The sequence below is a fragment of the Cetorhinus maximus genome, chromosome 20, assembly GCF_964194155.1.
Source record: "Cetorhinus maximus chromosome 20, sCetMax3.hap1.1, whole genome shotgun sequence".
Classification (NCBI taxonomy): Eukaryota; Metazoa; Chordata; class Chondrichthyes; order Lamniformes; family Cetorhinidae; genus Cetorhinus; species Cetorhinus maximus.
The window spans coordinates 29,214,323-29,237,435 of record NC_135898.1 but is presented as its reverse complement, the minus strand read 5'-3'; the positions used below and the strand labels follow the sequence as shown (position 1 = coordinate 29,237,435).

Below are 23,113 nucleotides of genomic sequence, written 5' to 3'. Positions count from 1 at the left end.
TCACTCTCTCTCAGTATTCATCACTCTCTTTCTGTATTGATCTCTCTCTCTCTGTATTGATCAGTCTCCCGCTGAATTGATCACTCTTTCTCTCTCTGTGTTGATCACTGTTTCTCTGTATTGTTCACACTCTCTCTGTATTCATCACTCTCTCTGTATTGATCACTCTCTCTGTATTGATCACTCTCTCTCTGTATTGATAACTCATTCTCTCTCTGTATTGTTCACACACTCTCTGTATTGAGCACTCTCTCTGTATTGATCTTTCTGTCTCTGTATTGATCACACTTTATCTCTCTGTATTGTTCACACTCTCTCTCTGTAGTGATCACTCTCACTCTGTGCTGATCACTCTCTCACTCTGTATTGATCACTCCCTCTCTGTGTTGATCACTCTGTCTGAGTATTGATCACTCTGTCTGAGTATTGATCTTGCTCTCTATTGATCTCACTCTCTCTCTGTATTGATCACTCTCTCTCTGTATTGATCACACTTTATCTCTCTGCATTGTTCACATTCTCTCTGTAGTGATCACTCTCTCTCTTTAATGATCACTCTTTCTCTCTATATATTTTTCACACTCTCTCTCTGCATTGAGCACTCTCTGTGTACTGATCTCTCTGTTTATAGATCACTCTCTCTCTATATTGATCACTGTTTCTCTCTTGGCATTGATCACTCTTTCTGTCTCTGTATTGATCACTCTCTCTCTAAATTGATGACTCTCTCTCTGAATTGATCACTCTCTCTGAATTGATCACTCTCTCTGAATTGATCACTCTCTCTCTGAATTGATCACTCTCTCTCTGTATTGTTCACACACTCTCTCTGTATTGATCACTCTCTCTCTGTATTGATCACTCCCTCTCTGTATTGATCGCTCCCTCTCTGTATTGATCACTCTCTCTCAGTATTCATCACTCTCTCTCTGTATTGATCTCTCTGTATTGATCTCTCTCTCTCTGTATTGATCAGTCTCCCTCTGTATTGATCACTCTTTCTCTCTCTGTGTTGATCACTGTTTCTCTGTATTGATCACTCTCTCTGTATTGTTCACACTCTCTCTGTATTCATCACTCTCTCTGTATTGATCACTCTCTCTGTATTGATCACTCTCTCTCTGTATTGATAACTCATTCTCTCTCTGTATTGTTCAAACACTCTCTGTATTGAGCACTCTCTCCCTTTGTGTACTGATCTCTCCCTCTGTGTATTGATCACTCTCTCTCGATATTGACCACTCTTTCTCTCTCTGTATTGATCACTCTTTCTCTCTCTGTATTGATCACTCCCTCTCTAAATTGACTCTCTCTCTGAATTGATCACTCTCTCTCTGAATTGATCACTCTTTCTCTGTATTGATCACTCTTTCTCTCTCTGACTTGAACACACTCTCTCTATTGATCATTCTCTCTCTGTATTGATCACTCTCTCTCTGCATTGATCACTCTCTCTCTGCATTGATCGCTCACTCTGTGTATTGATCGCTCTCTCTCTCTGTATTGATCGCTCTCTCTCTGTATTGTTCACTCTCTATCTCTGTAGTGATCACTCTCTCTCTGTATTGATCACCCTCTCTCTGTATTAATGTCCCTCTGTCTCTATTGACCTCTTTCTCTCTCTCTGTATTGATCACACTCTCTCTCTGTTGATCACTGCCTCTCTCTGTGTTGATCACTGTCTCCCTGTATTGATCTCTCTCTCTCTCTCTCTGTATTGATCTCTCTCTCTCTCTCTGTATTGATCACTCTCTCTCTCTGTAGTGATCACTCTCTCTGAATTGTTCTCACACTCTCCGTATTGTTCACACTCTCTCTGTATTGATCACTCTCTCTGTATTGTTAACCCTTTCTCTCTCTGTATGGTTCACACACTCTCTCTGTATTAATCTCACTCTCTCTGTATTGATCACTCTCTCTGTATTGGTCTTTCCCTCTCTAGTGATCTCTCTCTCTATTGATCTCTATCTCTGTATTGATCACTGTCTCTCTGTATTGATAACACTTTCTCTCTCTGTATCGATCACTCTTTTCCTCTCTGCATTGATCACTCTGTCTCTGTATTGATCACTCTTTCTCTCTCTCTCTCTCTCTCTCTCTCTATTGTTCACACTCTCTCTCTGTAGTGATCACACTCTCTCTGTATTGATCACTCTCTCACTCTGTATTGATCACTCTTTCTCTCTCTGACTTGAACACACTCTCTCTATTGATCATTCTCTCTCTGTATTGATCACTCTCTCTCTGCATTGATCACTCTCTCTCTGCATTGATCGCTCACTCTGTGTATTGATCGCTCTCTCTCTCTGTATTGATCGCTCTCTCTCTGTATTGTTCACTCTCTATCTCTGTAGTGATCACTCTCTCTCTGTATTGATCACCCTCTCTCTGTATTAATGTCCCTCTGTCTCTATTGACCTCTTTCTCTCTCTCTGTATTGATCACACTCTCTCTCTGTTGATCACTGCCTCTCTCTGTGTTGATCACTGTCTCCCTGTATTGATCTCTCTCTCTCTCTCTCTGTATTGATCTCTCTCTCTCTCTCTGTATTGATCACTCTCTCTCTCTGTAGTGATCACTCTCTCTGAATTGTTCTCACACTCTCCGTATTGTTCACACTCTCTCTGTATTGATCACTCTCTCTGTATTGTTAACCCTTTCTCTCTCTGTATGGTTCACACACTCTCTCTGTATTAATCTCACTCTCTCTGTATTGATCACTCTCTCTGTATTGGTCTTTCCCTCTCTAGTGATCTCTCTATTGATCTCTATCTCTGTATTGATCACTGTCTCTCTGTATTGATAACACTTTCTCTCTCTGTATCGATCACTCTTTTTCTCTCTGCATTGATCACTCTGTCTCTGTATTGATCACTCTTTCTCTCTCTCTCTCTCTCTCTATTGTTCACACTCTCTCTCTGTAGTGATCACACTCTCTCTGTATTGATCACTCTCTCACTCTGTATTGATCACTCCCTCTCTGTATTGATCATTCTCTCTCTGTTTTGATCACTCTCTCTCTATTGATCTCTCTCTATAGTGTTCTCTCTCTCTCTGTATTGATCACTCTCTCTCTGTATTGGTCACTCTTTCTCTCTCTGTGTTGATCACTATTTCTCTGTATTGATCACTCTCTGTATTGTTCACACTCTCTGTACTGAACACTATTGATCACTCTTTTTCTCTCTGTATTGTTCACACACTCTCTCTGTATTGAGCACTCTCTCTCTGCATTGATCACTCTTTCTCTCTCTGTACTGTTCGCACTCTTTGTCTGTACTGATCAGTCTCTCTCTGTATTGATCACTCTCTCTCTGTATTGTTCACTCTTTCTCTGTATTGATCATTCTTTCTCTCACTGTATTGTTCACACTTTCTCTGTATTGATCACTCTCTCTCTCTATTGTTCACACTCCCTCTATATTGATCACTCTCTCTCTGTATTGATCACCCTTTCCCTCTCTGTATTTTTCACACACTTTCTGTATTGATCACTCCCTATCTGTATTGATCACTCTTTCTCTCTCTGTCTTGTCCACACTCTCTCTGTATTGTTCACACTCTCTCTCTGTATTGATCACTCTATCTTTCTGTATTGATCACTCTCTCTCTGTATGGATCACTCTCTCTCTGTATTGATCACTCTTTCTCTCTCTGTATTGTTCGCACTCTCTGTCTGTATTGATCACTCTCTCTCTGTATTTATCTTTCTCTCTCTATTGATCTCTCTATTTATCCGTCTCTCTCTGTATTGATCACTCTTTCTCTCTCTCTCTGTATTTCACACTCTCTATCTGTAGCGATCGCTCTCTCTCTGTATTGATCACTCTTTATCTAAATGTATTGTTCACACTCTCTCTCTGTAATCATCACTCTCTCTGCATTGATCACTCTCTCTGTATTGATCACTCCCTCTCTTTTTTGATCACTCTCTCTGTATTGATCACACTCTCTCTGTATTTATCTCTCTCTCTGTATTGATCCGTCTCTCTCTCTGTATTCATCACTCTCTCTCTGTATTCATCACTCTCTCTCTCTGTATTGATCACTCTCTCTCTGTATTGATCACTGCTCCTCTCTCTGAATCGTTCTCACACTCTCTGCATTGTTCACACACTCTCTTTGTATTGATCACTCTGTCTCTGTATTGATCACCCATTCTCTCTCTGTATTGTTCACCCTGTCTCTCTGTATAGATCACTCTCTCTGTGTTGATCACTCTTTCTCTCTCTGTATTGTTCACACTCACACTCAGTATTGATCACTCTCTCTCTGTATTGATCACTCTTTATATCTCTCTATTGTTCACACTCCCTCTCTGAATTGATCACTCTCTCTCTGTATTGATCACTCTGTCTCTGTATTGATCACCCATTCTCTCTCTGTATTGTTCACACTGTCTCTCTGCATAGATCACTCTCTCTCTGTGTTGATCACTCTTTCCCTCTCTGTATTGTTCACACTCACACTTGGTATTGATCACTCTCTCTCTGTATTGATCACTCTCGCTCTGTATTGATCACTCTCGCTCTGTATTGGTATTTCTCTCCATATTGATCTCTCTCTCTCTCTCTCTGTATTGGTCACTGTCTCTCTGTATTGATCACTCTTTCTCTCTCTGTATTGATCACGCTTTTTCTCTCTGTATTGTCCACACTCTCTCTCTGTATTGATCACTCCCTCTCTGTATTGATCACTCTCTCTCTATTGATTACTCTCTCTCTGTATTGATCACTCTCTCTCTGTATTGCTCACTTCTCCTCTCTCTGAATTGTTCTCACACTCTCCGTGTTGTTCACACTCTCTCTCTGTATTGATTACTCTGTGTTTGTATTGATCACTCTTTCTCTCTCTGAATTGGTCACACTCTCTCTCCCTGTATTGTTCCCACTCTGTCTCTCTGTATGGATCACTCTCTCTCTGTATTGATCACTCTTTATCTCTCTGTATTGTTCACACTCTCTGTATTGAGCACTCTCTCTCTGTATTGATCACTGTTTCTCTCTCTGAATTGGTCACACTCTCTCTCCCTGTATTGTTCCCACTCTCTCTCTCTGTATGGATCACTCTCTCTCTGTATTGATCACTCTTTCTCTCTCTGTATTGTTCGCACTCTCTGTCCGTATTGATCACTCTCTCTCTGTATTTATCTTTCTCTCTCTATTGATCTCTCTATTGATCCGTCTCTCTCTGTATTGATCACTCTTTCACTCTCTGTATTGATCACTCTCTCTGAATTGATCACTCTCCCTCTGTATTGATCACTCTCCCTCTGTATTGATCACTCTCCCTCTGTATTGATCACTCTCTCTCTGTATTGATCACTCTCTCTCTGTGTCAATCAATCTCTCTGTATTGATCACTCTCTCTGTATTGTTCACACTCACTGTACTGATCACTCTCTCTCTATTGATCTCTCTCTCTCTATTGATCTCTCTCTCTGTATTCATCACTTTCTCTCCCGGTATTGATCACTCTCTCTGTATTGATCACTGCTCCTCTCTCTGAATCGTTCTCACACTCTCCATATTGTTCACACTCTCTCTCTGTATTGTTCACACTGTCTCTTTGTATAGATCACTCTCTCTGTGTTGATCACTCTTTCCCTTTCTGTATTGTTCACACTCTCTCTCTGTATTGATCACTCTTTCTCTCTCTGTATTGTTCACACTCACACTCGGTAATGATCACTCTCTGTATTGATCACTCTTTCTCTCTCTGTACTGATCACCCTTTATATCTCTCTATTGTTCACACTCCCTCTCTGTATTGATTACTCTCTCTCTGTATTGACCACGCTCTCTCTGTATTGATCTTTCTCTCCATGTTGATCTCTCTCTCTCTATTGATCTCTCTCTCTATCTGTATTCATCACTGTCTCTCTGTACTGATCACTCTGTTTCTCTCTGTATTGTTCACACACTCTCTCTGTATTGAGCACTCTCTCTCTGTATTGATCGCTCTCTCTCTGTATTGATCACTCTCTCTCTGTATTGATCACTCTCTCACTCTGTATTGATCACTCCCTCTCTGTATTGATCACTCCCTCTCTGTATTGATCACTCTCTCTCTGTATTGATCACTCTGTCTCTGTATTGATCTCTCTCTCTCAGTATTGATCACTTTTTCTCTCTCTGTATTGTTCACACTCTCTCTCTGTATTGAGCACTCTCTCTCTTTGTGTACTGATCTCTCGCTCTGTGTATTGATCGCTCTCTCTCTATATTGATCACTCTTCCTCTCTCTGTTTTGATCACTCTTTCTCTCTCTGTATTGATCACTCTCTCTCTAAATTGATCACTCTCTCTGAATTGATCACTCTCCCTCTGTATTGCACCCTCTCTCTGTATTGATCACTCTCTCTCTCTGTCAATCAATCTCTCTCTGTATTGATCACTCTCTCTCTGTACTGATCACTCTTTTTATCTCTGTATTGTTCACACTCTCTCTCTGTATTGATTACTCTCTCTGTATTGATCACTCTCTCACTCTGTATTGATCACTCCCTCTCTGTATTGATCACTCCCTCTCTGTATTGATCACTCTCTCTCTGTATTGGTCACTCTTTCTCTCTCTGTGTTGATTACTATTCTTCTGTATTGATCACTCTCTCTGTATTGTTCACACTCTCTGTATTGATCACTCTCTCTATATTGATCACTCTCTCTCTATTGATCACTCTCTCTCTATTGATCACTCTCTCTCTTTGTGTACTGATCTCTCTCTCTGTGTATTGATCGCTCTCTGTCTATATTGATCACTCTTTCTCTCTCTGCATTGATCACTCTTTCTCTCTCTGTATTGTTCACACTGACACTTGGTAATGATCACTCTCTGTATTGATCACTCTCTCTTTGTATTGACCACTCTCTCTCTGTATTGATCTTTCTCTCCATGTTGATCTCTCTCTCCATGTTGATCTCTCTCCCTATCTGAATTGATCACTCTCTGTATTGATAACTCATTTTCTCTCTATATTGTTCACACTCTCTCTCTGTATTGATCACTCTCTCTCTGTATTGATCACTCTCTCACTCTGTATTGAGCACTCCCTCTCTGTATTGATCACTCTCTCTGTATTGATCACTCTCTCTCTGTATTGATCACTCTCTCTCTGTATTGATCACTCTCTCTCTGTATTGACCACTCTCTCTGTATTGATCACTCTCTCACTGTATTGATCACTCTCTCACTGTATTGATCACTCTCTCACTGTATTGATCTCTCTGTGTATTGATCTCTCTCTCTGTATTGATCACTCTATCTCTGTATTGCTCACTTCTCCTCTCTCTGAATTGTTCTCACACTCTCCGTGTTGTTCACACTCTCTCTATGTATTGATCACTCTGTCACTGTATTGATCACCCTTTCTCTCTCTGTATTGTTCACACACTCTCTCTGTATTGAGCACTCTCTCTCTGGATTGATCACTCTGTCTCTCTCTGAATTGTTCACACTCTCTCTCCCTGTATTGTCCCCACTCTCTCTCTCTGTATTGATCACTCTCTCTCTGTATTATCACTCTCTCTTTGGATTGATCACACTTTTTCTCTCTGTATTGTTCACACTCTCTCTCTCTCTGTCTGCATTGATCACTCTTTCTCTCTCTGTATTGTTCACATTCCCTCTCTCGGTATTGTTCACACTCTCTCTCTGTATAGATCACTCTCTCTCTGTGTTGATCACTCTTTCTCTCACTGTATTGTTCACACTCTCCCTCTGTCTTGATCACTCTCTCACTCTGTATTGATCACTCCCTCTCTGTATTGATCACTCTCTCACTCTGTATTGATCACTCTCTCTCTCTCTATTGATCTCTGTCTCTGTATTGATCACTCTCTCTCTCTGTATTGGTCAGTTTCTCTCTCCGTTGATCACTGTTTCTCTGTATTGATCACTCTGTATTGATCACTCTCTCTGTATTGATCACTCTCTCTATTGATCTCTGTTTCTGTATTGCTCACTCTCTCTCTGTATTGGTCACTGTTTCTCTCTCTCCGTTGATCACTGTTTCTCTGTATTGATCACTCTCTCTGTATTGATCTCTCTCTCTGTGTTGATCACTTTTTCTCTCTCTGTATTGTTCACACTTTCTCTGTATTGAGCACTCTCTCTCTTTGTGTACTGATCTCTCTCTCTGTGTATTGATCGCTCTCTCTCTATATTGATCACTCTTACTCTTTCTGTATTGATCACTCTTTCACTCTCTGTATTGATCACTCTCTCTGAATTGATCACTCTCCCTCTGTATTGATCACTCTCCCTCTGTATTGATCACTCTCCCTCTGTATTGATCACTCTCTCTCTGTATTGATCACTCTCTCTCTGTGTCAATCAATCTCTCTGTATTGATCACTCTCTCTCTGTATTGATCACTTTTTATCTCTGTATTGTTCACACTCTCTCTCTGTATTGATTACTCTCTCTGTATTGATCACTCTCTCACTCTGTATTGATCACTCCCTCTCTGTATTGATCACTCTCTCTCTGTATTGATCTCTCTCTGTATTGATCACTCTCTCTCTGTATTGATCACTCTTTCTCTCTCTGTATTTTTCACACTCTTTCTGTATTGATCACTCTCTCTGTATTGATCTCTCTCTCTCTCTGTATTGATCACTCTCTCTCTGTATTGATCATTGCTCCTCTCTAGGAATTGTTCTCACACTCTCCGTATTGTTCACACTCTCTCTCTAATGATCACTATGTCTCTGTATTGATCACCCTTTCTCTCTCTGTATTGTTCACACACTCTCTCTGTATTGAGCACTCTCTCTCTGCATTGATCACTCTTTCTCTCTCTGTATTGTTCACACTCTCTATCTCTCTCTATTGTTAACACTCTCTCTCTCTGTATGGATCACTCTCTCTCTCTCTGTATGGATCACTCTCTCTCTGCATTCGTCACTCTTTTTCTCTCTGTACTGTTCACACTGTCTCTCTGTATAGATCAATCTCTCTCATAATTGATCACTCTGTCTCTCTCTATATTGTTCACACTCTCTCTGTATTGGTCACTCACTCTCTGTATTGATCACTCTCTCCCTGTATTGATCACTCTCTCACTCTGTATTGATCACTACCTCTCTGTATTGATCACTCTCTCCCTGTATTGATCACACTCTTTCTGTATTGATCTCTCTCTCTATTGATCTCTCTCTCTCTCTGTTCATCACTTTCTCTCTCTGTATTGATCACTCTTTCTGTATTGATCACTGCTCCTCTCTCTGAATCGTTCTCACACTCTCCATATTGTTCACACTCTATCTCTGTATTGATCACTCTGTCTCTGTATTGATCACCCTTTCTCTCTCTGTATTGTTCACACTGTCTCTTTGTATAGATCACTCTCTCTGTGTTGATCACTCTTTCCCTCTCTGTATTGTTCACACTCTCTCTCTGTATTGATCACTCTCTCTCTGTATTGATCACTCTCTCTCTGTATTGATCACTCTCTCACTCTGTATTGATCACTCCCTCTCTGTATTGATCACTCTCTCTCTGTATTGATCACTCTCTCTCTGTATTGATCTCTCTCTCTCTGTATTGATCACTCTTTCTCTCTCTGTATTGATCACTCTCTCTCTGTATTGATCAATCTCTCTCTGTATTATCACTCTCTCTTTGTATTGATCACACTTTTTATCTCTGTATTGTTCACACTCTCACTCTCTGTTGATCACTGTTTCTCTGTATTGATCACTCTCTCTGCATTGATCACTCTCTCTATATTGATCACTCTCTCTGTATTGATCACTTTTTCTCTCTCTGTATTGTTCACTCTCTCTCTGTATTGAGCACTCTCTCTCTTTGTCTACTGATCTCCCCTCTCTGTGTATTGATCGCTCTCTCTCTATATTGATCACTATTTCTCTCTCTGTATCGATCACTCTCTATCTAAATTGATCACTCTCTCTGAATTGATCACTCTCTCTCTAAATTGATCACGCTCTCTGAATTGATTACTCTCTCTCTGTATTGATCACTCTCTCTCTGTATTGATCACTCTCTCTCTGTATTGATCACTCTCTCTCTGTGTCAATCAATCTCTCTCTGTATTGATCACTCTCTCTCTGTACTGATCATTCTTTTTATCTCTGTATTGTTCACACTCTCTCTCTGTATTGATCACTCACTCGCTCTGTATTGATCACTCTCTCTCTGTATTGATCTCTCTCTGCATTGAGCACTCTCTCTCTGTATTGATCACTCTCTCTCTGTATTGATCTTTCTCTATAGAACTCTCTGTCTATTGATCTCTCTCTCTGTATTGATCACTCTGTCTCTGTATTGATCACTCTTTCTCTCTCTGTATTGTTCACACTCTCTCTGTATTGATCACTCTCTCACTCTGTATTGATCACTCCCTCTCTGTATTGATCACTCCCTCTCTGTATTGATCACTCCCTCTCTGTATTGGTCACTCTTTCTCTCTCTGTGTTGATTACTGTTCTTCTGTATTGATCACTCTCTCTGTATTGTTCACACTCACTGTACTGATCACTCTCTCTCTATTGATCTCTCTCTCTCTATTGATCTTTCTCTCTGTATTCATCACTTTCTCTCCCGGTATTGATCACTCTCTCTGTATTGATCACTGCTCCTCTCTCTGAATCGTTCTCACACTCTCCATATTGTTCACACTCTCTCTCTGTATTGTTCACACTCTCTCTCTGTATTGTTCACACTGTCTCTTTGTATAGATCACTCTCTCTGTGTTGATCACTCTTTCCCTTTCTGTATTGTTCACGCTCTCTCTCTGTATTGATCACTCTTTCTCTCTCTGTATTGTTCACACTCACACTCGGTAATGATCACTCTCTGTATTGATCACTCTTTCTCTCTCTGTACTGATCACCCTTTATATCTCTCTATTGTTCACACTCCCTCTCTGTATTGATTACTCTCTCTCTGTATTGACCACGCTCTCTCTGTATTGATCTTTCTCTCCATGTTGATCTCTCTCTCTCTATTGATCTCTCTCTCTATCTGTATTCATCACTGTCTCTCTGTACTGATCACTCTGTTTCTCTCTGTATTGTTCACACACTCTCTCTGTATTGAGCACTCTCTCTCTGTATTGATCGCTCTCTCTCTGTATTGATCACTCTCTCTCTGTATTGATCACTCTCTCACTCTGTATTGATCACTCCCTCTCTGTATTGATCACTCCCTCTCTGTATTGATCACTCTCTCTCTGTATTGATCACTCTGTCTCTGTATTGATCTCTCTCTCTCAGTATTGATCACTTTTTCTCTCTCTGTATTGTTCACACTCTCTCTCTGTATTGAGCACTCTCTCTCTTTGTGTACTGATCTCTCGCTCTGTGTATTGATCGCTTTCTCTCTATATTGATCACTCTTCCTCTCTCTGTTTTGATCACTCTTTCTCTCTCTGTATTGATCACTCTCTCTCTAAATTGATCACTCTCTCTGAATTGATCACTCTCCCTCTGTATTGCACTCTCTCTCTGTATTGATCACTCTCTCTCTCTGTCAATCAATCTCTCTCTGTATTGATCACTCTCTCTCTGTACTGATCACTCTTTTTATCTCTGTATTGTTCACACTCTCTCTCTGTATTGATTACTCTCTCTGTATTGATCACTCTCTCACTCTGTATTGATCACTCCCTCTCTGTATTGATCACTCCCTCTCTGTATTGATCACTCTCTCTCTGTATTGGTCACTCTTTCTCTCTCTGTGTTGATTACTATTCTTCTGTATTGATCACTCTCTCTGTATTGTTCACACTCTCTGTATTGATCACTCTCTCTATATTGATCACTCTCTCTCTATTGATCACTCTCTCTCTATTGATCACTCTCTCTCTTTGTGTACTGATCTCTCTCTCTGTGTATTGATCGCTCTCTGTCTATATTGATCACTCTTTCTCTCTCTGCATTGATCACTCTTTCTCTCTCTGTATTGTTCACACTGACACTTGGTAATGATCACTCTCTGTATTGATCACTCTCTCTTTGTATTGACCACTCTCTCTCTGTATTGATCTTTCTCTCCATGTTGATCTCTCTCTCCATGTTGATCTCTCTCCCTATCTGAATTGATCACTCTCTGTATTGATAACTCATTTTCTCTCTATATTGTTCACACTCTCTCTCTGTATTGATCACTCTCTCTCTGTATTGATCACTCTCTCACTCTGTATTGAGCACTCCCTCTCTGTATTGATCACTCTCTCTGTATTGATCACTCTCTCTCTGTATTGATCACTCTCTCTCTGTATTGATCACTCTCTCTCTGTATTGACCACTCTCTCTGTATTGATCACTCTCTCACTGTATTGATCACTCTCTCACTGTATTGATCACTCTCTCACTGTATTGATCTCTCTGTGTATTGATCTCTCTCTCTGTATTGATCACTCTATCTCTGTATTGCTCACTTCTCCTCTCTCTGAATTGTTCTCACACTCTCCGTGTTGTTCACACTCTCTCTATGTATTGATCACTCTGTCACTGTATTGATCACCCTTTCTCTCTCTGTATTGTTCACACACTCTCTCTGTATTGAGCACTCTCTCTCTGGATTGATCACTCTGTCTCTCTCTGAATTGTTCACACTCTCTCTCCCTGTATTGTTCCCACTCTCTCTCTCTGTATTGATCACTCTCTCTCTGTATTATCACTCTCTCTTTGGATTGATCACACTTTTTCTCTCTGTATTGTTCACACTCTCTCTCTCTCTGTCTGCATTGATCACTCTTTCTCTCTCTGTATTGTTCACATTCCCTCTCTCGGTATTGTTCACACTCTCTCTCTGTATAGATCACTCTCTCTCTGTGTTGATCACTCTTTCTCTCACTGTATTGTTCACACTCTCCCTCTGTCTTGATCACTCTCTCACTCTGTATTGATCACTCCCTCTCTGTATTGATCACTCTCTCACTCTGTATTGATCAGTCCCTCTCTGTATTGATCACTCTCTCTCTGTATTGATCACTCTCTCTCTCTCTATTGATCTCTGTCTCTGTATTGATCACTCTCTCTCTCTGTATTGGTCAGTTTCTCTCTCCGTTGATCACTGTTTCTCTGTATTGATCACTCTGTATGGATCACTCTCTCTGTATTGATCACTCTCTCTATTGATCTCTGTTTCTGTATTGCTCACTCTCTCTCTGTATTGGTCACTGTTTCTCTCTCTCCGTTGATCACTGTTTCTCTGTATTGATCACTCTCTCTGTATTGATCTCTCTCTCTGTGTTGATCACTTTTTCTCTCTCTGTATTGTTCACACTTTCTCTGTATTGAGCACTCTCTCTCTTTGTGTACTGATCTCTCTCTCTGTGTATTGATCGCTCTCTCTCTATATTGATCACTCTTACTCTTTCTGTATTGATCACTCTTTCACTCTCTGTATTGATCACTCTCTCTGAATTGATCACTCTCCCTCTGTATTGATCACTCTCCCTCTGTATTGATCACTCTCTCTCTGTATTGATCACTCTCTCTCTGTGTCAATCAATCTCTCTGTATTGATCACTCTCTCTCTGTATTGATCACTTTTTATCTCTGTATTGTTCACACTCTCTCTCTGTATTGATTACTCTCTCTGTATTGATCACTCTCTCACTCTGTATTGATCACTCCCTCTCTGTATTGATCACTCTCTCTCTGTATTGATCTCTCTCTGTATTGATCACTCTCTGTATTGATCACTCTTTCTCTCTCTGTATTTTTCACACTCTTTCTGTATTGATCACTCTCTCTGTATTGATCTCTCTCTCTCTCTGTATTGATCACTCTCTCTCTGTATTGATCATTGCTCCTCTCTAGGAATTGTTCTCACACTCTCCGTATTGTTCACACTCTCTCTCTAATGATCACTATGTCTCTGTATTGATCACCCTTTCTCTCTCTGTATTGTTCACACACTCTCTCTGTATTGAGCACTCTCTCTCTGCATTGATCACTCTTTCTCTCTCTGTATTGTTCACACTCTCTATCTCTCTCTATTGTTAACACTCTCTCTCTCTGTATGGATCACTCTCTCTCTCTCTGTATGGATCACTCTCTCTCTGCATTCGTCACTCTTTTTCTCTCTGTACTGTTCACACTGTCTCTCTGTATAGATCAATCTCTCTCATAATTGATCACTCTGTCTCTCTCTATATTGTTCACACTCTCTCTGTATTGGTCACTCACTCTCTGTATTGATCACTCTCTCCCTGTATTGATCACTCTCTCACTCTGTATTGATCACTACCTCTCTGTATTGATCACTCTCTCCCTGTATTGATCACACTCTTTCTGTATTGATCTCTCTCTCTATTGATCTCTCTCTCTCTCTGTTCATCACTTTCTCTCTCTGTATTGATCACTCTTTCTGTATTGATCACTGCTCCTCTCTCTGAATCGTTCTCACACTCTCCATATTGTTCACACTCTATCTCTGTATTGATCACTCTGTCTCTGTATTGATCACCCTTTCTCTCTCTGTATTGTTCACACTGTCTCTTTGTATAGATCACTCTCTCTGTGTTGATCACTCTTTCCCTCTCTGTATTGTTCACACTCTCTCTCTGTATTGATCACTCTCTCTCTGTATTGATCACTCTCTCTCTGTATTGATCACTCTCTCACTCTGTATTGATCACTCCCTCTCTGTATTGATCACTCTCTCTCTGTATTGATCACTCTCTCTCTGTATTGATCTCTCTCTCTCTGTATTGATCACTCTTTCTCTCTCTGTATTGATCACTCTCTCTCTGTATTGATCACTCTCTCTCTGTATTGATCACTCTCTCACTCTGTATTGATCACTCCCTCTCTGTATTGATCACTCTCTCTCTGTATTGATCACTCTCTCTCTGTATTGATCTCTCTCTCTCTGTATTGATCACTCTTTCTCTCTCTGTATTGATCACTCTCTCTCTGTATTGATCAATCTCTCTCTGTATTATCACTCTCTCTTTGTATTGATCACACTTTTTATCTCTGTATTGTTCACACTCTCACTCTCTGTTGATCACTGTTTCTCTGTATTGATCACTCTCTCTGCATTGATCACTCTCTCTATATTGATCACTCTCTCTATATTGATCACTTTTTCTCTCTCTGTATTGTTCACTCTCTCTCTGTATTGAGCACTCTCTCTCTTTGTCTACTGATCTCTCTCTCTGTGTATTGATCGCTCTCTCTCTATATTGATCACTATTTCTCTCTCTGTATTGATCACTCTCTATCTAAATTGATCACTCTCTCTGAATTGATCACTCTCTCTCTAAATTGATCACGCTCTCTGAATTGATTACTCTCTCTCTGTATTGATCACTCTCTCTCTGTATTGATCACTCTCTCTCTGTATTGATCACTCTCTCTCTGTGTCAATCAATCTCTCTCTGTATTGATCACTCTCTCTCTGTACTGATCACTCTTTTTATCTCTGTATTGTTCACACTCTCTCTCTGTATTGATTACTCTCTGTATTGATCACTCACTCGCTCTGTATTGATCACTCTCTCTCTGTATTGATCTCTCTCTGCATTGAGCACTCTCTCTCTGTATTGATCACTCTCTCTCTGTATTGATCTTTCTCTATAGAACTCTCTGTCTATTGATCTCTCTCTCTGTATTGATCACTCTGTCTCTGTATTGATCACTCTTTCTCTCTCTGTATTGTTCACACTCTCTCTGTATTGATCACTCCCTCTCTGTATTGATCACTCCCTCTCTGTATTGATCACTCCCTCTCTGTATTGGTCACTCTTTCTCTCTCTGTGTTGATTACTGTTCTTCTGTATTGATCACTCTCTCTGTATTGTTCACACTCACTGTACTGATCACTCTCTCTCTATTGATCTCTCTCTCTCTATTGATCTCTCTCTCTGTATTCATCACTTTCTCTCCCGGTATTGATCACTCTCTCTGTATTGATCACTGCTCCTCTCTCTGAATCGTTCTCACATTCTCCATATTGTTCACACTCTCTCTCTGTATTGTTCACACTGTCTCTTTGTATAGATCACTCTCTCTGTGTTGATCACTCTTTCCCTTTCTGTATTGTTCACACTCTCTCTCTGTATTGATCACTCTTTCTCTCTCTGTATTGTTCACACTCACACTCGGTAATGATCACTCTCTGTATTGATCACTCTTTCTCTCTCTGTACTGATCACCCTTTATATCTCTCTATTGTTCACACTCCCTCTCTGTATTGATTACTCTCTCTCTGTATTGACCACGCTCTCTCTGTATTGATCTTTCTCTCCATGTTGATCTCTCTCTCTCTATTGATCTCTCTCTCTATCTGTATTCATCACTGTCTCTCTGTACTGATCACTCTGTTTCTCTCTGTATTGTTCACACACTCTCTCTGTATTGAGCACTCTCTCTCTGTATTGATCGCTCTCTCTCTGTATTGATCACTCTCTCTCTGTATTGATCACTCTCTCACTCTGTATTGATCACTCCCTCTCTGTATTGATCACTCCCTCTCTGTATTGATCACTCTCTCTCTGTATTGATCACTCTGTCTCTGTATTGATCTCTCTCTCTCAGTATTGATCACTTTTTCTCTCTCTGTATTGTTCACACTCTCTCTCTGTATTGAGCACTCTCTCTCTTTGTGTACTGATCTCTCGCTCTGTGTATTGATCGCTCTCTCTCTATATTGATCACTCTTCCTCTCTCTGTTTTGATCACTCTTTCTCTCTCTGTATTGATCACTCTCTCTCTAAATTGATCACTCTCTCTGAATTGATCACTCTCCCTCTGTATTGCACCCTCTCTCTGTATTGATCACTCTCTCTCTCTGTCAATCAATCTCTCTCTGTATTGATCACTCTCTCTCTGTACTGATCACTCTTTTTATCTCTGTATTGTTCACACTCTCTCTCTGTATTGATTACTCTCTCTGTATTGATCACTCTCTCACTCTGTATTGATCACTCCCTCTCTGTATTGATCACTCCCTCTCTGTATTGATCACTCTCTCTCTGTATTGGTCACTCTTTCTCTCTCTGTGTTGATTACTGTTCTTCTGTATTGATCACTCTCTCTGTATTGTTCACACTCTCTGTATTGATCACTCTCTCTATGTTGATCACTCTCTCTCTATTGATCACTCTCTCTCTATTGATCACTCTCTCTCTTTGTGTACTGATCTCTCTCTCTGTGTATTGATCGCTCTCTGTCTATATTGATCACTCTTTCTCTCTCTGCATTGATCACTCTTTCTCTCTCTGTATTGTTCACACTGACACTTGGTAATGATCACTCTCTGTATTGATCACTCTCTCTTTGTATTGACCACTCTCTCTCTGTATTGATCTTTCTCTCCATGTTGATCTCTCTCTCCATGTTGATCTCTCTCCCTATCTGAATTGATCACTCTCTGTATTGATAACTCATTTTCTCTCTATATTGTTCACACTCTCTCTCTGTATTGATCACTCTCTCTCTGTATTGATCACTCTCTCACTCTGTATTGAGCACTCCCTCTCTGTATTGATCACTCTCTCTGTATTGATCACTCTCTCTCTGTATTGATCACTCTCTCTCTGTATTGATCACTCTCTCTCTGTATTGACCACTCTCTCTGTATTGATCACTCTCTCACTGTATTGATCACTCTCTCACTGTATTGATCACTCTCTCACTGTATTGATCTCTCTGTGTATTGATCTCTCTCTCTGTATTGATCACTCTATCTCTGTATTGCTCACTTCTCCTCTCTCTGAATTGTTCTCACACTCTCCGTGTTGTTCACACTCTCTCTATGTATTGATCACTCTGTCACTGTATTGATCACCCTTTCTCTCTCTGTATTGTTCACACACTCTCTCTGTATTGAGCACTCTCTCTCTGGATTGATCACTCTGTCTCTCTCTGAATTGTTCACACTCTCTCTCCCTGTATTGTCCCCACTCTCTCTCTCTGTATTGATCACTCTCTCTCTGTATTATCACTCTCTCTTTGGATTGATCACACTTTTTCTCTCTGTATTGTTCACACTCTCTCTCTCTCTGTCTGCATTGATCACTCTTTCTCTCTCTGTATTGTTCACATTCCCTCTCTCGGTATTGTTCACACTCTCTCTCTGTATAGATCACTCTCTCTCTGTGTTGATCACTCTTTCTCTCACTGTATTGTTCACACTCTCCCTCTGTCTTGATCACTCTCTCACTCTGTATTGATCACTCCCTCTCTGTATTGATCACTCTCTCACTCTGTATTGATCAGTCCCTCTCTGTATTGATCACTCTCTCACTCTGTATTGATCACTCTCTCTCTCTCTATTGATCTCTGTCTCTGTATTGATCACTCTCTCTCTCTGTATTGGTCAGTTTCTCTCTCCGTTGATCACTGTTTCTCTGTATTGATCACTCTGTATTGATCACTCTCTCTGTATTGATCACTCTCTCTATTGATCTCTGTTTCTGTATTGCTCACTCTCTCTCTGTATTGGTCACTGTTTCTCTCTCTCCGTTGATCACTGTTTCTCTGTATTGATCACTCTCTCTGTATTGATCTCTCTCTCTGTGTTGATCACTTTTTCTCTCTCTGTATTGTTCACACTTTCTCTGTATTGAGCACTCTCTCTCTTTGTGTACTGATCTCTCTCTCTGTGTATTGATCGCTCTCTCTCTATATTGATCACTCTTACTCTTTCTGTATTGATCACTCTTTCACTCTCTGTATTGATCACTCTCTCTGAATTGATCACTCTCCCTCTGTATTGATCACTCTCCCTCTGTATTGATCACTCTCCCTCTGTATTGATCACTCTCTCTCTGTATTGATCACTCTCTCTCTGTGTCAATCAATCTCTCTGTATTGATCACTCTCTCTCTGTATTGATCACTTTTTATCTCTGTATTGTTCACACTCTCTCTCTGTATTGATTACTCTCTCTGTATTGATCACTCTCTCACTCTGTATTGATCACTCCCTCTCTGTATTGATCACTCTCTCTCTGTATTGATCTCTCTCTGTATTGATCACTCTCTCTCTGTATTGATCACTCTTTCTCTCTCTGTATTTTTCACACTCTTTCTGTATTGATCACTCTCTCTGTATTGATCACTCTCTCACTCTCTATTGATCACTCCCTCTCTGTATTGATCACTCTCTCTGTACTGATCACTCTCTCTGTACTGTTCACACTCTCTATTGATCATTCTCTGTATTGATCACTCTCTCTGTATTGATCACTCTCTCTCTGTGTATTGATCGCTCTCTGTCTATATTGATTACTCTTTCTCTCTCTGTATTGATCACTCTCTTTGTGTCTTGATCATTTCTCTCTCTGTCTTGATCACTCTATCTCTCTGTCTTGATCAGTCTCTCCCTGTATCGATCACTCTTTCTCTCTCTGTCTTGATAACTCTCTGTATTGATCAGTCTCTCTCGGTATTGATCACTCTCACTCACGTTCTCTGAACCTGAGGCCGCTTTTCAGTTGCTCGGTTACCAGAATGCGTGGAAAGGATATGACGTAGCCGTTGTTCGCACGGGAGGCGGAGCCTGTTCCCAGGGTGACGGGCGGGGCCTGTGGCAGGGCTGTGGGGCGGGGCCTGTGGCAGGGTGTGGGGCGGGGCCTGTGGCAGGGCTGTGGGCCGGTTTTGAGTCCGGTGCGAGGAGCGTTTCTGTGTCCGGGCGTTAGGGCCGGGGTGGGGGTGTCAGGCCCCCACTCCCGACGAGATGTGATCTGGACTTCATGCCCCAGAAGATCATCTGTGCGGCCAACCCCAGGCTCCAACATGCTTTCAAACAGAGGTGACCCATGGACAGTGATCCCGGGGTCAGGACGCTCTCTGTGACCCTAGGACAGTGACCCCGGGGTCAGGACACTCTCTGTCACCCAGGGACAGTGACCCCGGGGTCATGGCACTCTCTGTGACCCAGAGAGAGTGACCCCGGGTCAGGTCACTCTCAGTGACCCAGGGACAGTAACCCGGGGTCAGGACACTCTATGCGACCTGGGGTCAGGGCACCTCTGTGATCCACCGACAGTGACCCTGGGAACTGGACACTCTCTGTGACCCAGGGAGCGGACAATCTCTGTGACCCAGGGACAGTCACCACGGGGTCAGGACACAGTGACCCAGGGACAGCGACCCCGGGGTCCAACACTTTCTGTGACCCGGGGACAGCGACTCTGGGGTCAGGACTCTCCCTCTGACCCAGGGACATTGACCCCGGGGTCAGGACACTCTCTGTGAGCCAGGGAAAGTAACCTCAGCGTCAGGACACTCTCTGTGATCCAGGGACAGAGACCCCGGGGTCATGACACTCTCTGTGACACAGGGACAGTGCCCCGGGGTCAGGACACTGCCTGTGATCCAGCAACATTGACCCCAGAGTCAGGACACATTGACCCAGGGACAGTGACACTAGGATCAGGACACTTGACCCAGGGACATCGACCCCGGGGTCAGGACACTCTCTGTGACCCGGGGACAGCGACCCTGGAGTCAGTACACTCTCTGTGACCCGGGCAAAGTGATCCCTGGGTCAGGACACCCTCTGTGACCCGGGGACAGCGACCCCGGTGTCGGGACATTCTCTGTGACCCAGGGACAGTGACCCCAGGGTCAGGGCACTCTCTGTGACCCGGGGATAGTGACCCCGGGGTCAGGAAACTCTATGCGACCCAGGGACCGTTCCCTGGGGTCAGGACACTCTCTGTGACCCCGGATCAGGACACTCTCTCTGACCCAGGGACAGTGACCCCAGGGTCAGGACACTTTCTGTGACCCTGGGGATAGGACACTCTCTGTGACACGGGAACAGTGACCCCGGAGTCAGGACACTCTCTGTGACCCGGGGACAGTGACCCCGGGGTCAGGTCACTGTGAGCCAGGGACAGTGACCCCGGGGTCAGGACACTCTCTGTGACCCAACAACAGTGACCCAGGGTTCAGGACACTCTCTGTGACCCGGGGCAGTGACCTGGGTCAGGACACTCTCTGTCACCCGGGTCAGGACACTCTCTGTGACCCAGGGAAAGTGACCCTGGGGTCAGGAAACTCTATGCGACCCGGGGACCGTTCCCCGGGGTCAGGACAGTCTCTGTGACCCCGGATCAGGACACTCTCTCTGACCCAGGGACAGTGACCCCAGGGTCAGGACACTTTCTGTGACCCTGGGGATAGGACACTCTCTGTGACACGGGAACAGTGACCCCGGGGTCAGGACACTCTCTGTGACCCGGGGACAGTGACCCCGGGGTCAGGTCACTCTCTGTGAGCCAGGGACAGTGACCCCAGGGTCAGGACACTCTCTGTGACCCAACAACAGTGACCCAGGGTTCAGGACACTCTCTATGACCCAGGGGCAGTGACCCGGGTCAGGACACTCTCTGTGACCCGGGTCAGGACACTCTCTGTGACCCAGGGAAAGTGACCCTGGGGTCAGGACACACTTTGTGACCCAGCGACAGTGACCACAGAGTTAGGACACTCTCTGTGACCAGGGAACAGCGGCCCTGGGGTCAGGACACACTCTGTAACACAGAGACAGTGACCCCATTGTCAGGACACTCTCTGTCACCTGGGGAGAGTGACGCCGGGGACAGGACACTGTGACCCAGGGACAGCGACCCTGGGGTCAAGACACTTTCTGTGACCCTGGGACAATGACCCCGGGGTCAGGACAGCCTCTGTGACCCCAGGGACAGTGACCCCGGGTCAGGACACCCTGTGACCCAGAGAGAACGACCCCGGGGTCAGGACACTCTCTGTGGCCCGGGGACAGTGACCCTGGGGTCAGTACACTCTCTGTGACCCGGGAAAAGTGATCCCTGGGTCAGGACAGCCTCTGTGACCCAGGGACAGCGACCCCGGTGTCGGGACATTCTCTGTGAACCAGGGACAGTGACCCCGGGTCAGGACACTCTCTGTGACACGACAACATTCATCCCGGGGTCAGGACACTCTCTCTGACGCGGGGACAGTGACCCTGGGGTCAGGACACTCTCTGTGACCCGGGGACAGTGACCCCGGGTTCAGGAAACTCACTGTGATCCAGGGACAGTGAACCCGGCTCAGGACACTCTCTGTGACTCAGGGACAATGACCCCGGGGTCAGGACACTTTCTGTGACCCCGGATCAGGACACTCTCTCTGACCCAGGGACAGTGGCCCCAGGGTCAGGACACTTTCTGTGACCCTGGGGATAGAACACTCTCTGTGAAACGGGAACAGTGACCCAGAGGTCATGACACTCTCTGTGACACAGGGACAGTGCCCCGGGTTCAGGACACTGCCTGTGATCCAGCAACAGTGACCCCAGAGTCAGGACACATTGACCCAGGGACAGTGACACCGGGATCAGGACAATGTGACCTAGGGACAGCGACCCTGGGGTTAGTACACTCTCTGTGACCCGGGCAAAGTGACCCCTGGGTCAGGACACCCTCTGTGACCAGGGGACAGCGACCCCGGTGTCGGGACATGCTCTGTGAACCAGGGACAGTGACCCCGGATCAGGACACTCTCTCTGACCCAGGGACAGTGGCCCCAGGGTCAGGACACTTTCTATGACCCTGGGGATAGGACACTCTCTGTGACACGGGAACAGTGACCCAGGGGTCATGACACTCTCTGTGACACAGGGACAGTGCCCCGGGTTCAGGACACTGCCTGTGATCCAGCAACAGTGACCCCAGAGTCAGGACACATTGACCCAGGGACAGTGACACCGGGATCAGGACAATGTGACCCAGGGACAGCGACCCCGGGGTCTGGACACTCTCTGTGACCCAGGGATAGTGACCCTGGGGTCATGACACTCTCAGTGACACAGGGACAGTGCCCCGGGGTCAGGACACATTGACCCAGGGACAGTGACCCCAGCATCAGGACACGGTGACCCAGGGACAGCGACCCCAGGGTCAGTGCATTCTCTGACCCGGGGACAGCGACCCTGGGGTCATTACACTCTCTGTTACCTGGGGAATGTGATCCCTGGGTGAGGACACCCTCTGTGACCCGGGGACAGCGACCCCGGGTTCGGGATACTCTCTGTGATCCAGGGATAGCGACCCCGGGGTCAGGATACTCTCTGTGACCCAGGGACAGTGACCCTGCGGTCAGGACACTTTCTATGACCCCGGGGTTAGGACACTCTCTGTGACCCGGGAACAGTGA

General features: G+C 43.8%; 1 protein-coding gene across 2 annotated transcripts in view; it reads right to left on the bottom strand.

The window, feature by feature from the left end:
- The window catches only part of LOC144694999 (DPY30 domain-containing protein 1-like), a 63,057-nt gene extending 43,063 nt beyond the window's left edge, over positions 1-19,994 (bottom strand). Inside the window, exon 1 of one of the 2 annotated variants that reach the window (XM_078565840.1) lies at positions 19,395-19,994. In XM_078565840.1, coding sequence (XP_078421966.1) covers positions 19,395-19,725 — 331 coding nt within the window. In that variant the 5' untranslated portion in view covers positions 19,726-19,994. Of the gene's footprint in view, positions 1-19,390 lie in introns of both variants that reach the window. The other variant, XM_078565841.1, reaches the window with a different exon arrangement.
- Between the last annotated feature and the right edge of the window lie 3,119 nt (positions 19,995-23,113).